The 16,761-nt window shown below is 36.3% G+C and overlaps 2 protein-coding genes and 1 long non-coding RNA gene across 5 annotated transcripts; 1 reads left to right on the forward strand and 2 right to left on the reverse strand.

Annotated features, from left to right (window-relative positions):
* Positions 1–1,651: 1,651 nt before the first annotated feature.
* Positions 1,652–3,343, reverse strand: LOC131738051 (uncharacterized). The gene is made up of 3 exons (XR_009329598.1): positions 2,769–3,343; positions 2,128–2,164; positions 1,652–2,032 (listed from the first exon to the last, which is right to left on the reverse strand). It is a non-coding gene; the product is annotated as an uncharacterized LOC131738051 (long non-coding RNA).
* Positions 3,344–3,584: 241 nt separating this feature from the next.
* LOC117406001 (DCN1-like protein 5) lies at positions 3,585–10,689 on the forward strand. Of its 3 annotated transcripts, none has more exons than XM_034009633.3 (11): positions 3,585–3,732; positions 4,829–4,876; positions 6,561–6,606; positions 6,694–6,802; positions 7,372–7,463; positions 7,754–7,824; positions 8,502–8,593; positions 8,866–8,974; positions 9,365–9,469; positions 9,876–9,978; positions 10,309–10,689. In XM_034009633.3, the coding sequence occupies exons 4-11, from the start codon at positions 6,732–6,734 to the stop codon at positions 10,362–10,364; spliced, it is 699 nt and encodes a 232-aa protein (XP_033865524.1). In that variant the 5' UTR covers positions 3,585–3,732; positions 4,829–4,876; positions 6,561–6,606; positions 6,694–6,731; the 3' UTR covers positions 10,365–10,689. The 3 variants fall into 3 exon arrangements, with proteins under 3 accessions (XP_033865524.1, XP_058887143.1, XP_058887144.1); XM_059031160.1 differs by lacking the exon at positions 3,585–3,732 and adding an exon at positions 4,579–4,603; XM_059031161.1 differs by lacking the exons at positions 3,585–3,732; positions 9,365–9,469 and adding an exon at positions 4,579–4,603.
* Positions 10,690–12,354: 1,665 nt separating this feature from the next.
* On the reverse strand, positions 12,355–15,095 carry LOC131738052 (uncharacterized). The gene is made up of 2 exons (XM_059031159.1): positions 14,811–15,095; positions 12,355–14,522 (listed from the first exon to the last, which is right to left on the reverse strand). Exons 1-2 carry the CDS (start codon positions 15,013–15,015, stop codon positions 12,868–12,870), a joined length of 1,860 nt encoding a protein of 619 aa, XP_058887142.1. The 5' UTR covers positions 15,016–15,095; the 3' UTR covers positions 12,355–12,867.
* Between the last annotated feature and the right edge of the window lie 1,666 nt (positions 15,096–16,761).

Here is a 16,761-nt window from a genome sequence, read left to right on the forward strand (position 1 = left end):
TTGACAGCAGTTTGGAAAACATAGATTTTCAGTTTCTTGTAACAGATCTATAGAAGTAAATAAAAAAAAAAAAACAGGGTTTTTGCACCAGGACCTGTTTTGAAACGAGTATAAAGGTACAAAAGTTTTTGACCAGTCTATATAACGAGCAAGAAACAACTTATGTGGAGGAAGGAACATTTCAATTACTTTTTCATAAGTTAGTTTTTATACAGTTGAAATTATTCCTGTAAGGACAAGGGTCTAAAGATGGGAATTATGCCGACAAGTAACAGACAAAAAATTAATATTTAATACGGAAGTTTCACCTTCAACTACAATCAGGTAGATTTGAGTAAATGAACTTGTCTAATGTCACATTCTTATTCTTTGCATGTGTATCGAATGCATGCCCGCTTGTGAAACAACTTCAGTCTTCAGTGTGTTGGCAGTATAGCGGCATACAGAAGACTGACCTTGTATAAAGATGGCACTTGCATTCATATTAGCAACATTGAACAAGTGGGCCTGCACAGGATTCTGTACACACGGAAAAAATAAAGAATGTGGCAATAGACAAGTTCATTTCTGGTACAACTTCCATAGTAAATATTTCACTTTTAGATGCCATTTGTAGACCTTGTCCTTTTGGTTTTGATTAAGTTTTTTAACTATTGCTGTTGGACTTTCTTAAACTCCAGAGTAGCTAAAGGTACAACTCTCAGAATACTTTGTGCATTTCCACAGAATTTTAAATTTATTTTTCCTAAATCCTCACTTCCACCCTTGCTAAGAACAGTGGTTCTTATTGGTAGCAACAGTTTAAAAATACAAATGATAGAATGTATGAGAATGGATTATTAAACACCTTGTTTTTATTATCCATATAATCTTATAAGATGTGGGCACATTTTTCATATTTTTGGTAATAGTTATTGTGTCATCACAACAAACTTTATCTAGGGTATGGAACACTTTACAGTATTTGGAGCCTGGAGTGGTGAGCAAACTTGAAATCCTAAATTTTATCTTTTCTGATATTTACCAGTTGAATGTGTGCCACTACATAACAAGGTCAAAAGGCTGTTCAGTTTTATTGAATGGTAGTCATTTCTGTATGCCGGTTCCAGCTGAACTATTTTGATGTACTGCATTATTTTTTAATTTATTTTTTAAGTTGTTTAATTTATTTTCTGGAAAAATAAAAATGTAATGTAAAGAAGTTTCTGAAATATGTCAGTCTTCTTTTTTTAAGCAATTGTCTTTCTAAGCATCAAGATTGACCCCCATCCACCCCAAGTTATTTTCCATGTTTGTTTTTTTTTGGTTTTTTTTATGGGTTTAGTTTTTCACCTTTTTAATATTTTTTTTTTTAAAATAATTTTCACGGTTAAAAATATATTTGTTATGCATATTTTAAGATCACCAGCCTTGTAAAACCTTAGCTATCACTCCTTTAAAATAAACAGGGATAGAATTAATCAAATTAACAAATAAACCCAGCCTGCTCTTCGTGGTAAAATTGTACTCCTATGTCGGATTCACTCAGCGTAGTAATTGGTTAACAAAAATATGTAAGAGGTAATACATTTTATGTTAAAACTTTTGTTATCACGCCTTTAAAACAAGTAGCGATAAAACACAAAAATGCCCCTTATCTGGGTTACTGGGCTACCGGGGCCCTCCTTTGAAAACCAATTCTGCACAAGATGTTCTCACTAAGAGATTATACTATTGAACGATGACATGCTTCATAAAATAGATTATCGCTCGGCGGACTCCAAGAATGTTGGATGAGTGGTTGCGGGACATCACCCTTGGTGTTTCCCAATCGAAACAGATGGAGTTGTACGCTGAGGAGCATGGACTACTATGAACTTCTGTGACAACAATATCCTGTTGGATGTGCAACTCCAGTCCAGGATTCATAGGCATCACTCATTAATGCTGTACAGATCTGGAGCCAGCACAGTGGAATGCTGTGCCCACATTGCCTCTGTCCTGCAGTATTTGGGATACGTCAAGCCTCTGGTGGTCGCACTGCTCATTTTTCCTAAGTGCAGTAAAGACAAATATAGACATTTGCAATTCTATATTTTTTCAAGTATTTCTATAATAAAGCCAAAGTGTTTTTCATTTCAAAAATACCTCAGTCCTTCTCAACTCCGTACTGGATCTGGCCCTTCTAATGATATGGAGACAAAAATCAGGTGTGCTAGACTTTTATTTTTACTTTATATTGGTTATTACTGTGACAACAGGACAAACTTAATAGGTTAATCAATCATACACATTGATATAAATGAACGCAGTACCTCAGCTAAATACAAAAAAAGTAAGTTCACTTTTTATTCCAATTACGTGCTGCACAATCCCCAGCTGAGTCTAACAAAGGTATAACAATTTGCAATTATGTTATATTATAGAATTATACTTAAAACTAATATTCCAACATAATAGGTTGTGAAGGCCTTACTGTGGCCCACTGAATTAACTATAAAAGGATGGCACACACATTTTTTTCCTTGTGTGTATTTCAGGTTGCTTCACAACAAACAAAGCGGCAAGACACATTTTACAGTTTTTTTTGGTTTTTTTTATCAGTATGCGCAAGTAAAAATTGTCAGTTAAATTGAAATGGGGGCGTTGCACAAAGAAAAAGGACACCGTTTTGGTTTTCGTTTATTACTCTACTCATAACAGAACAAAACGTTGATCACTATAAGTAGCATTTACTGTGCAAGTTGGGCCAGGGTTTGGAAAGCGTGAAACATTTTTTAGTGATGTACCTGCAGCATCTGAAGCAGCACTTTGTTGACCCTGTTTTTTATGCTAATCCCACGTCACATTTTCGAAGCTGCCGCGCAAATTCTGGCAAGGTGATAATCGAGGCAAAACACGTTGTGATGCGTATTTCTAATAACAATTGTAAGAGCAACAAAATCAAACATACTACTGTCTATTATTTTTGGAAGTATCTCTTGCAGTCAACATTCAAATATCCGACTCAATTATCTCTGTCAGTGCACACTTGTATAACTAAAGGAACGGGCACAATATAGAAACAAAAACGAATAACTACTACATGCGTGTCTGTCACTCTTACTTAACTATTCCCTAACTAAACCTGCAATAGTTGGGTGAAATACAACTGCATGTAGACATAGTTTTGTCAAAAATCGTACCATATTGCCATGCAATTTAGCAACGGTTACTGTGACCAGAATCGTTGCAGAAGTATACAGAACCGAACTTATTTGTCCATTGGTTTATCGTTTAGATGAATTAATAAAGTTGAGAATACTATAGTTCTTGATTTTGAAAAGGTTCCATTCACGATGCTTGGGGAATACGGCTGACATGTATTTGCTCAAACCACTGCACTTTTATTAACGGGACCATTCAAGTTTCATAAGCGAAGGGGTAATTTAAGAAAATATCATCGTTTTGAAAGAACAACAAAGTCACATGTTTGAAAATGCTTGTCTTTGAATTTTTTAAAAAAAATATATATTCCATTAATAAAACTGTACATTTTACATAACAACCTCGGTCGTAATTTTTATTTCTTAATGTAGTTCAGTACACCCCTTAATGGTGAGATTTGGTGTGTTCAGAGAAATTGCTGTTGCCCCGGAAGGAAGGAGTTGCAGTGCCGGTGTGAGAAAGTGCAGCTCGTTTTGTGTTTGCTGCTGGCTGGAGAATTGAGTTGATTTTTTTGTGCAAAAGGAAAACAAAGTGCCAGAATTACAGGTTTGAAAAATAAAATCCCTTTAATTTAACCATTCGAAAGATCTAGTGATCAAATATAACGAATCCTACTAAATTTGGCATCTTTATTTGGTTACAGTTGGTCTAAAACCCCGTTAGTGGTGGTGATGAAGTCAGGCTAAATTTGCCGAGTGAACGCTGGCAGCAGATTGTAATGTTTCATTCCTGATAATAATCAAAAACAAATAAAAATGTTTGCAAAAGTAAAGTTAGGCCGATCTAATATTAATGGGAAAAGTTATTGTTATAAAGATAGGGAGGGGCGAACATTGTGAATAAAGTGAATGCAATCTTATGAGCACAAAACATCCTTATTGTTCTCTTAAAAGAGTTTATATATTTGTCAGCGTCATGATGTGTGTGTTAGACTTACAGTCTGTGAACGTATTGTTTTCTAAAAAGATGACACGTATTTTATTTAACCAGTCGTAGAGAAATACATCGTTAACCGTGACAAATTAATAATCATGTAACAATACAAATTGAGGTGGACTCAAAGAAAAACAGCGACGGGGTGCAGTCATTTTGTGAATTTTTATTGAAACCTTTAGTTTTGATTATGGCACAAATCGTTTTAATACGTCAGGAAGGTGCATAAGTTACATAAGTGGGACAGCGCTCTAGCTCACTTGGTTTCGCATTTTTGCAGCAGTTTTTTTTTCAGCAAGCGGTGACGCAGTTTGTGTTAAAGATTAAATAACTAAATGTACAGATAACGAACATGTTTAAGCTTATAGAAGACACAACACATGGACACAAAAAACCTTGTTCCACCAGGTTAATACTGTTTTTCGGGAGATTCTTCGGATTGGGGTTAGGGAGAAGGATACAGACTGGGATGCTACGAAGCACTGTAGGGTTATTTATTTGAATTTAATATTTTGTATAAAATTCATGAGAACCAAAGCCAAGGTTTTTGATAACCATGTCTTTATTGCGTTCAGAAAATGTTCTAGAAAAAATTGAAGTTACTTGTTTGCAAATAATGTATAGCGCTGAATGTATCTAGTGAGCAAAACGTGTTTGTTTTTTTTTTTTTCGTTTGTATTGTTATAGACTTGTGTGTTTTGTGTTTCAGAAGGAGCTGGCAGGCATTCAACAGGTATCTCAAACATTTGACAGGCTAGTAAGTACTCTGCATTTTTAATCAAAAAAGATGTGGAAAAACAACACAATTTAAAAAAAAAATCTCATTACAGTGATGGAAACCTGGAATGGGTTAAACTGGGTCGGCAACCTTTTTTGTTCAAGAGAGCCAAGTTAATGGAAATTTAGAGCGAGTGGTTTACAAATAAAACCCTATATAGATATACAGATATAGGTGTGTGTGTGTATATATATATATATATATATATATATATATATATATATATATATATATAATGAGAGAGAGAGAATGATATATAGACATATATCACAATTTGTGTACTTTAAAGTGCAATGTAAAAACTACATATTAAAAAGAAAATGTAAATTGATTATTCTATTTGCAGTGCACTGCTTTAATTAGACTTCTGCTGCTGCAAGGTTTTGCTCAGTTCTGTGAAGTCAGGTTCATAGCTGGTCAAATTTAGCTTCATGCAAACATACAAGCTTTCTTCTGTCAATCTTGAGTGCAGGTTGTTTTTGATGTGATTCAAGTGGGAGAATGCCTGTTCACATGTTTAGGTGGAGCCAAACATCATCAAGAGAGCCAAACTGACATTCTGCATTGTGCCCTGTGTAAGTGGAAGTTCATTCCAAGTTTGCAGAATGAGCTTATCTTCGTGCTACAATTTCTTCAAATCAGTCCACATGTGCAGTTTTGGTAGTTCTGCACGTTGCGGAGCAAGGGTTTCCAGATTAACATTTAGTGTGCAAAACTTTTCAATCCAAATTTCTCTCTTTGAAACAGTGGTGCATTTCTGTGGATGCTACTAGTACAGTCTTAAAGTGACGGTGAATGACAGAGTCATATTTGGTCATTTGAAAAGCCAGGTATGGCTCGCAAGCCTTAGGTTGCTGACCCCTGTGCTATGCAATAAGAGGCATATTTCCATTCCTGCATTACAAGAATGCGATGTCATTGTTTATATTACAAGTTGTATTTCAAAGTAACCTTTGTAAATTTACATTAGTAGTGCACATTGAGCCTAGCTACAGTTTGACTAGAAAATCTACTGGGAAAAGCTTTTTTTCCCTAGGATACCCCCTACCAAGATGCAAAACCCTGTATTTGAGTTTTCAACAGTATAATCAAAATTCCAGTGTCCACACTGAAAACGAGAACATTTCTCTCTCCTCACCCAGACACTATAGGGGGACTTATTTGGATTCTGGCATGAGTGCTTCCTGCTTACACAATTTCATACAGTGTAAACTCTGCTCTATTTCAAAGTTACAGAAAAAGAAAATATTGAGTGGCTGCTACAACAGTTTAAAGGCAACGTGGGTCTCTAACTCTCCCAATTCTACAAAGCATAAAAAAGTTAATATATCTGTGTCCTTCTAGCTATTCAAATGAAAACATCTGTATTTTTAACAGTATATAATACATAGTTGGAATACTGTATTGCTGTATTGGGTGAATTCCTCCTGTGGATATCACAGCAATTGGGATATATAGTGTACCTATAAAGGTATTTCTTGAGTGATGATGTCTGAATTTGACACTTTGCATTGCCATTGCACATTATGGTAATTCTGCGATAAGGCATATTTGTTCTATTCCATTACTATGCTAAATATGTTGCTACAATTGTATTATCTGTTTTACTATAAACAGGAAATAACCACTGTTCTTATATCATTTTTTTTTTTTTTTTTAATAGAATATAGTAGAAGATTTGAATGGACAAGGTGATCAAAAAAACATAGGTAAATCCTCTTATGTCATTCTTTGATCAGTATGATTTGAGCACGGTTTTGTTTTTGTAATTATATTTATTGTTAATTTAACCATAGGAACCCCCCAACCAAGCAGCTCTTCAAGTGTTCACACAATGCCTGTGAAAAAGAAAAGAAAGTCTTCAGGGCCAGAAGATGCTGGCATTAGGAAATGCAAGATTACAAGGTATCAGGTTCAGGAGTGTGAACGAGTTCCTATCTATTGACCTCTTGTGAGGTATTCTTGTTTGTCACTCTTACCACTGGTTTCATTGACCCCAATTACCACTAGTCATAAATGATCTAACCTGGTCTCGGCCAAGTTAGTCCACGATTAATGCAAATAGGACATTAAAAGTTGACACTTAATGTTAAACATTAAGAAATTATCTATAAACCATGTGGCTTATTGACTTGTTAGGAAAGATTGACTCTTAAAAGTCCCTAACAGTTATTGACATTTGTTTAGGAAGGCAAATTTAAGGAAGTTAAAAGCAAATTACATTGGTTAACTCTGAAGTATGATATGATAAATATGATAATCTTAAGAAATCCTAGCAACTACAAATTGTTTTCAAATGACACATTCAGTCTTGGAATTTTCAAGGTATCAATTTAGTAGTAGTATTATTTTTTTTAATGTTTTTTTTTTCGAATTCGGTAAAGGTATTCAGGTATAGTCTGTCTGCTGGGTATTATGTTATGTATATCTCTGAGTCCCTCAGAAGGATTCTTAACACTCATTTCCTCATGTAGCTTCTGCAGATCACAAGCACCTGGTAGATTGATAAATACGGAAGACCATTTTTCAAGCAAGAAGTGCACGTCTTGGTATTATGAATATGCAGGTATGTCTGATTATCCTACTCCCTAACGACCTTTCATGAAAAGTAAAAGCAATCTCCTACACTGTGCTGTCTGGAAATAACCAAGTGACACTAGACTTATCTGAACCATATACTGTATATAATACTGACGTTTGACATCGTTTCAAACAAATCATTGGGGGGGACCCTTTAGTCTATTATATATTTTTGTTTCAACACAGACCTTCTTATGAAAATTTGTATTTATTGTATCATTAACCCATTACATGTGGATGTGAAGATTTTAAAAAGCTTATTTCTTCTTTTTAAAGGTCCTGATGAAGTTTTGGGTCCAGAAGGCATGGAAAAGTTCTGTGAAGACATTGGTGTGGAACCTGAAAATGTGAGTTTAGCTTTAGTGTGGTAAACAAGCATACGAAGCAACTTAAACTCTCTCTATCATTACTTCTGTACAAGTGATTTGTTTGAACTATGTATGCTATACTAGTAACTACATTGCATGCAGCTTGGTTTATGCTATTTGTAAAGCTCCCACTTCAACAGCAGATATAGCAAACATTTCAGATGCCAACATAATTTCAACCATTATTCATAATCAGCCATTATTCTGTGAAGACATTGGTGTGGAACCTGAAAATGTGTGTTTAGCTTTAATGCAGTGGACCAGTATAATAAATAGCTTAAGTTTTCTCTTTGTGAAACTATTTTTTCACATATCCATACTGCTTTATACAGGTTTGGAAACCATTCTATCAGAGATGCCATTCCCCTTATGCTATGACCCAAGGGGTGCCAATTTCTAGATTTGACTGCATTGCACTTTCTTGTTCTCCATTTTGATGTCAACAAAGAATATGAGCTTATTAAGTTGAAAAGTGAAAACAGCTTTAGGAGTAAAAGGCTAGTGTGTGTGAAATGACACAGAGGATGATAGATTTAATTTAATGTCCAGACATCAGGTAGCTGGGAGACTATGCAGAATGCAGTCCTGTGCTATGCCCATCAGTTTTCACTTTTAATGTTTTTTGCACTTTTGTATTTATTCACATGTTTTTGCAGATTATCATGTTAGTCTTAGCCTGGAAATTGGAAGCCCCAAATATGGGCTTTTTCACAAAGGAAGAATGGCTAAAGGGAATGACCTTACTACAGTAAGAACTTTTGAAATGTCTTCTTTTTATGCTTGTCATTCTGTATTGCAATTCAGAATGTATACCTGTGTTAAACACCATTTGAAGTGATGTATATGGTGTGGGTTGTAATTTTTATTTATGCCATTAGAGGGCATCAGGAATAAACAAAAGCTTGCACATACTGGAGGAAATACATACAGGCTTAAAGTATTGCATTTTACATGTTTACCAGCATACTACCTTCCTTTACTGGATATTATTGTTTATAAAGTTTTTTTCACATTTCCTAGATGTGACTGTACAGAAAGGTTACAGAGCAAGCTTGATTATTTGCGATCCCAGCTAAATGATACTACAGCTTTCAAGAATATCTACAGATATGCCTTTGATTTTGCTAGGGTAAGTTCTCTTCTTTTGTCCATTTGAATATGTGTTTGTAAATGATTATGTAACTTCAAATACAGTGCTAAGGTCTTTTGTTTATTTTTAATTTCTTCATTCCAAGTCACGTGAAGCTGTGTCCCGGTTTAGGCTGCGAAGGTCACAGTCTCACATGCTTTTTTGGAATGAGGGAATTGGGCCATTGGGTAAAGGATTGCTACAGATCGCATTGAATGTAGCTGAAAGCTAGAGATTAGTGGGAGCGGGTGGCGGGGGTTGAAAACATTTTTCAAACCACTTTTGCAAAAACGGTTAATGAAAGGAATTAAGTTATTACTCTTGAAGCAATTTTTTTCTGTGTTGCACCTGTTCACTTTGATATGTTCCTGTTCACTTACATATCTATAGGATAAAGACCAACGTAGCCTTGATATCGACACTGCAAAGTCTATGTTAGCTTTACTTCTAGGAAGAACATGGCCTCTCTTCTCAGTGTTTCATCAGTTTTTGGAGGTTTGTACTAGTGTTCTTTTTTCACTTGGCTGTTAATTGATTGTACATTTTGCTTGCTTCACACCTTGATCCTGTTATACACGAACTCCACCATGAAGAACTTGGCAAGTTGGGCTGTGATTGGAATAAGGGTTTGATAGATGTACTTGCACTTATGACAGCATTCAAATTGTTCTAGCACTTCTACCAATGTCACTTGCCGTTTCAATACTAGCCCATCTATACTATAACTGTTTTAACTGCTGATTGGATATTCAGAGAACATTATGGTCTGTGTGTTCACATTTATTGTAATTTTTTCTTTAAGTGATATTGGTAGTTGGTACACTTGTATGGCAGTCATTATGTAAGGAGCTCTTTTGATAAAAGGGGCACGTTATTTATTTGATCTTTTTTTATTTTGTAGCAATCCAAATATAAAGTTATGAACAAGGATCAGTGGTACAATGTCTTAGAATTCAGCAGAACAGTCCATGCGGATCTTAGTAACTACGATGAAGACGGTGCATGTAAGTAAATGTGTACATTATAAAAATAATAATTGTGATTCTTCTTATAACACTTCCAGGTACATTTATATGCAGTATCAGAAGAATCTGAGACAGTGAGGTGGAGGCAGTTGGTCCATTTGATGTAGAATGACCCTATAGTATCGGATTGGATGTAAATTCTGTGGATTCTTGTTTTGTATGGTTATGAACTGGGTGTGCAACGTACAACAATAATTGGACATTTGTTAAATGTGGATAACAAGAAGGATCCACTGCGGCCTTAACTACTGAAACTAACCCAGTGTCAGTGCCCGAAGTTCACTTACTTATTTTATTTTTTTATTTCAGGGCCTGTTCTGTTAGATGAATTTGTGGAGTGGCAGAAGGCACGACTGGCATTATAACCAGGGGGAAGAAAGAGAAAAAAAAAAAAAGAAGAAAAGCACTAGTTTGGACGTTTTGTTTCTGTACCGCTCACACAAATTGCAAGGACAGCTGAGAATCCATAAACCATGGATTTAATTGTCAAAAGAGACTATTGCAGTGTTAATTTAAGAAGGGGAATTGTTATGTTTTACATTTGTCATGGCATTTAGTACATATCCAATGTTGTACGATCAACTGGCAGTGTTTCTTTGTTGGGTTTTTTGTTTTTGTTTTTTTTTGGTCTTACCCTGTTTATAGTATATGTTTTCAAAACCAATAATAAAGTATGTTAAAGTACCAGAATATGTCTCCATTTACATCCTGAGAAGGTATGTGCACAATTGGACTGTGTTTTATGGTTGACAGGAGTTGGGGAGCCCTAGTTGGCTGAGAGAATTCTAAATACCATAGCAATCTTATCAGATATTAACTGCCCCACCAATTTACTAACAGTTTTGTACATTGTAATGGTTTATTTAAGGGGTCATGATATATTTACAGCCACAGGCCCTTCACATTACCTCACAGCAAAAGATGCTAAAATGAAGGGAGGACCTGGTCATCCAAGATTGCATTTTAAACCTTGTGGAATAGTTTAGGTATGTTTGGGGAATTTGGAAGCTCAGAAGTAGTGTATATGATTGTGTTTTTGTTAAGTGCAACTTAAATGTGTGAGGATACCAGAACTTTTGCATCAATGGTCCAAAATACCAGCCGCTTGCCTAATGTTGTGTCTCACTGCTTCCTTCAGGTAAACCTTACATTTGTCATGCCTAGTTTAGTAGTGCTGGGACAAATGTCCGAACGAACATGTATTTTACATGATTTCAAAGGCAAAAACGTATGTCAGTGTCTGCCTGATATTACACAATTGATAGAAATGGGAAATACGTATCACAAAGTGTTTCACCTTGCACAGATTTAACACCTTGCCAGAATATGTGCGGCAGTTATTAAAAATTGAAAAATACCTCTGTCTACGTGCGATTTCTATATAAAAAGATCAACACCGCTGCTTTTAGTCCTTTATTTACTCTGGCATTTTAAAGGGGGTTCAAGATTAGCATGTGCAGGCAACACAAGCAGATCGGGTACATCGCCCCAAAATGCAGCACTGGCCCAACTTGCAAATAAAATGTCTTGTGATTTATTTTTTTATTTTTATTTTTTCTAGTTTTTGGTAGAATAAGAGAAGTAAATAGTGTATTTTTTTTTTAATGCACCTTTTCCACATTTTATTTTTCACGTGTATTTATTTGTATGTACTGTTTTTACCTGCAATATACACAAGAATAATTTAACCTTAACTACTGTATGGCATCCTTTGTTTTGTAGTTAATTCAGTGGGGTAAAGTAAGGCCTATTCAACTTTAACAGTACAGTAATACAAACAGTAGTACATATAACTGCTAATGTTTTGCAAATGAACGAATTGTCTGAATCTTGAATGGATATGTGAACATGAAAATTCCATGTTTGTTGCAGAACTATAGTCCACAAACACAAACCACTGGTTTCACAGACCCTGATTTATGACTAATTTGAGACTAACTAATGTTATTTTAGGTAAAGTAGTGCAAGACTTGTGCTAATTGGGGTCTGGGAAACCAGCCAAAAGTCTATATTGGTGGTGTCACTTCATGATGTCAATGGCTCTAATTTTCTATCACAGCCATGGCATGTAAAGTGTTTGGGGAATAAAGATGTTCGTGGGCCCCCAACAATTTTGTAGTTACTAATGTGGCCCTCCCCATTTTATCACTGCTATATATTGAGTAACTTTGTATAATTGATAAAAACACACTGACTAACCATATACAAAATTGCTCTTGCTATAACAATTGGAAGATGAAAACAGAAATGGTAACAAAAAAGGTTCAGATTAACAAAACTTCACCATGTGACCAGTACACTGGCCTGGAGTGCAAAACAAGGTTATTGACTGTTTTCATACATTACTGTTCGGTGCAGTTTGTACCACAAAGGTCAAATTTAATTTATTTACTTGACAAAGGTTTTATACAGTATTACATTTACAAGTGTTAAGTAATTGGCTTAACTTGATCATCCCTGAGAAGTCTTAAAAATGAATTGTATTGTTAACAAGAGGTATGTTAATTTCAATATCACAGGAGTGTAAAGAAAATATATATATAGTGTGTCTATAATAATTTCTCCTTTTAAAGTGTTTTCATTTGCTTAAGTTTGATTTCAGTGTTATTTCTACTTTCATATCCACCTACTGGCCAACCATCAATTGCACAATTATTATACAGCATATCAGTGCTGCTTTAAACCATTGTCTGGGCAATTCTGGTCTACTGGACTGTTTAATCTTTTCTGAATTTGCAAATGCATTTTCTACAAAAAAAATTCCGTAATTGCTTTTTTTTGACTCATGACCTGATCTTCTAATGTGGCCGATTGACTTGCCTGGATAAGGGTTAAAAGTGAAGTCTAATCTGAAAGCCAAGTGCATCCTTATTTTTTTATATTAAACATGCCATTTCCATCAATGTTTGACTGTTTCTGATTCTTGTTTAATTCTGAATTGAAGTCATCTGCAAATGCTACGCTCATAATTGCATTCAGCCGAGTCAGGGACAATGACCTCCGTTTCATTCTCTGCTCGCTCTCGGACTCAAACTCTTCTGAACTTTTAATGTGATCGTACAGCTTTCCTTCTTCATCATAGTTGTACAGCTTGATAACCCTTCGCTTGGCTGCCTTGGGCTGGTGTTGAGACAGATCTCCTGACTCCTCACTGGACGAAGGACCTTCCTGGTTGTCTTTATTCATGCCTGAGTTCTGATCTCTCTGGTTTAGGTCAACCGGTTTCTCTTCATTGTGACTGCTCTCTCCATGTGCTTCTGGATTTTCACTTCTTTTAGCTGTTTTATCAAGGTTGGCTTTGGGACACATTCCATAATCAGGCTTTTCCTCTTCAGTAATTACATCAGAACTTCCTTCATGCATTTCTATTTTGAGAAAGTCTTGTTTAGCTTTTATGTTTTCTTCCTCTGAACAAAGAGGTTTGTCTAAATCCAGCCCTTTCTTTTTATTGTGAAGACCTGCACTATTTTCAGCATTTGTTCCTGGCTCTTCAGGAAATGCTGCACATGATGTATTGGACTCAAATGTCTGTGGGGAGTTTGGAATGATTGCACTGTGGCTAAACAGTTTTTCAGAAAGAATAATATCGGCAGAGTGTTGGACAGGAGCCACTTTTGTATTATCGCAAACAGGGAAAATGATGTAGTCTGCTTCACTGTTTTCTCCTATTGCTGGTAATGCACTTGTAATGTTATCTGTTGAGAGGTTGCTGTTGAGACAGTGTTCTGCATCAGAGTGACTGGTTCCATGTGCATACCTTGGTGCGTCTACTTGACCATGTAGACTTTGAGCTGATTCATTGTGTGCGCCCTCTGATATCTCTGTGTTTTGTGATTGTCCATCTCCTTTACGAGGTTGTAACTTCAGTCTGGGTGCTGGTCGCGGTGGTGAAACATCATATTCTTTGTCTGGTTCAGGAACCACAAGGGAAATTGTTTTATGAGCATTGCTGGGTTTTGCATAGGAACATTCCTGGCCACTACTGGAATCCTGTGCTATAGACTCTGATCCTTTGGGAATGTCATAGATTGGTGTTTCTTCTTTTGGGTCTTCATTAATTGCAAATACCATGTTTTCATAATGCCTTGGCTCTGTTTTCAATTCAAGACCTAGTTTGGCTTTTGTCGCATTTCTGCGGTGCTTTATTTTCCTGCAGCACTCAATGAAGAACGGACTACTGATGGCACCAAGAATGACAGCACCTAAGAAAGTAACGATGACAGAAGCAGCAATAGCAGAGGCAAAGTGCTCCTCCGACACTAACTCTACATATTGCTCATACTCCCTTTTTTCCCTTAATCGCCCCCTTTCTAGAATACCGTGATCCATTAAATTGACCTTGTAAAGGGTTATCATTTGTCCTTCTTCATAGCCAAAGACACAGTAATATATTCCAGAGAGGTGAGCGGAGAGCCTGACAATCTTTAAACTCCCATCGCTCAACACAAAGGTATGGTCTTCACTGCTGTAAATTGTCGTGGTTTTGTGTTTCCTAAGTGGAGTCTGCCAGTAAAGTACGTGTCCTGCAAAAGATCAAACAACACAGGTCAAAGCAGCATACTGAGTTTGTTTAACAGAGACAGAAGAAGGTTTAGCCATTGTATTCTACATAGTTTGTGGTGTGCCTCATAGTACTGTGCAGGATTCAGTTTTCATTTAAATGAGCTTGGAAGCCACAGTTATTATTGCTGGACTACCTATAGAAAGTGAAATAAAAAGGGGCAGAAAGTCTACTGGGGGGGGGGGGGGGGGGGGGATCTGGCTTCCAGTTAACAGCTAAAGCGCCAATGCTGTATATGTAGGAATATTACCTTTTTTATTCTTTGTCTCGCATGCAAGTTTTAACCCACTTCCAGCTGGGACTGTCACCGTGACAACGTGTGCAACTCGGAGGGGCTCTTTGCATGTCAGCTGCTCCTGGTTGACTGTTGACAGGTAGTGACCAGCAAGAGGCCCAGTGTGACATCTGATTCTCTGTGCCAGTGAAGCGGGAGCAGACCGTTTCAGCTCGTACATGTTGCAATTGCACTGCCAAGGATTATCATGTAAAACTAAATCGGTTTCCTGGGCAGCAAAGGCTTGGAAGGCCTTGGGAGGGATCGTTTCAAGCATGTTGCAGCTCAGATTCAGCACCTTAATAATAATAATAATAATAATAATAATAAATATAATAATAATAAATGTCAGTAACATAGCTCCCTAACACTTGTGTAAATACAAAACCTGAGCAGTCATAAAAAAGTCAATCTTCATCACTAACATCCACAGTATGTAAAATGTAAGGATGGCATACAGACAGGTGGACAGAGTCCTTCATAGATTCTGATACTCTTTATGAACTTGTGCTAAAAAGGAATATACCATTGTAATTGCCTAAGGGGTTGACTTGATCAACCTATACCCCGCTGAGATAAGACACAGCTAGATTATTATTTTTTTAAAGCATCAATCACTTATGCCTGGATACCCTTGATTAAGATTTTAATATAATGCAATCCAGAGGACTGGATGTATGTCGACTGGTGCCTTCAGTATATCACTATAGTGGCTGATAATGGATTTGGATTCATACTGGATAGATCAATATATGTATCAATTAACTATCCATCTCTCTATATCATCCATCTGTCTGTCTCCGTTTCTACTGCCCCTTACATCTGATTTTCAGTTTGCAATGTTTTTACCTTGAGCTGAAAAAGACCGTCAAATCCCTCCCCAGCAACTCTGGATATCAAGTTGTGCTGCATGTGCAGTTCAGCCAGCGAGCCGCAGCCTCGGAAACTTCCAGAATCAACCGAGACAATCTTATTGCTTGCTAGAGAGAGGACTTTGAGGCTGGCCATGAACTTCACTGCAGAAAGAAGTGTTAATAAAACAAACGCTAAGTTCCACCATAACAACAGAAACAGCCTACTTTAAATCCTTAATGTGGCCTCAGTAGGCCTCTAAGAAACATGTCAAATCTCTAAGTACAGGTGGTACACCATCAGTAATTTATCCCAACAGTAAGAAGTACCACATTGAACAAATGTGCCATTTCTCACATCCACTAAGTGCAGAGTTTTGCAGGGTGGCAGGTTAATGCTTACACTCTTGTATGTGGTGTAGATAGAGGCAAGTTAATGCTTACACTCTGTATGCGGTGTAGATGGAGGTTTGACATTATTCTGAGTGCTCTATTGATGCCACAGGGGTGCTTTAAACTTCAAAATTTTTTAAAAGTTGCCAGGATGTGAAATCAATATCAATGTATATCAATGGCTCTGATAAAGAATTTAAAGATATTAAAGATGTTAATAGGATCATAGTTTAATAAGAATACCCAATCCCAAACATACATTATTAGTACTGAATGGCTGAATTGTGGATATTGATTTAAATCATAAGAATAAATTATCTTTGGATGTTCTTTTAATTCTGCAATTACAATATCCAACCACTGGGTGGTGTGCACTACATTAAAAAATCTATTAAAATGAAGTGGAACAATACACATGGGATTTTAAATGATTTACTTCCAAACTGAAGAAATCAATAAAAGTTACCTTGTGTTTTGCTTCCTTAAAATTAATTTAAAAATACTGCTTAACAAGTAAAAAGTCGCACACTAACTGCATTATAATGAAAACTTAATAGACACTCCAGTTTGCTTGATATTCTCCCATTTGACAAATGTCTCCCTTGTTTCTCACTTGCCACCTGCAAAGCTGTTAATGTAAATGGCAGCTTGGAGCTTTTCCCTCTCGTTTACTGCCTTGTTGG

Source organism: Acipenser ruthenus, chromosome 9 (assembly GCF_902713425.1).
Source record: "Acipenser ruthenus chromosome 9, fAciRut3.2 maternal haplotype, whole genome shotgun sequence".
NCBI classification, from domain to species: domain Eukaryota; kingdom Metazoa; phylum Chordata; class Actinopteri; order Acipenseriformes; family Acipenseridae; genus Acipenser; species Acipenser ruthenus.

Bases quoted from the DNA above. Each gene is read 5' to 3' on its own strand.
- LOC117406001 (XM_059031160.1), top strand. The intron at 6,803-7,371 runs GTATCAGGTTCA...TTCCTCATGTAG, and splicing joins AGGAAATGCAAGATTACAAG to CTTCTGCAGATCACAAGCAC. The intron at 9,979-10,308 runs GTAAGTAAATGT...TTTTTATTTCAG, and splicing joins CTACGATGAAGACGGTGCAT to GGCCTGTTCTGTTAGATGAA.
- LOC131738052 (XM_059031159.1), bottom strand. From the start codon at position 15,015: ATGTACGAGCTGAAACGGTCTGCTCCCGCTTCACTGGCACAGAGAATC. The intron at 14,523-14,810 runs GTAATATTCCTA...GATCTTTTGCAG, and splicing joins CGAGACAAAGAATAAAAAAG to GACACGTACTTTACTGGCAG.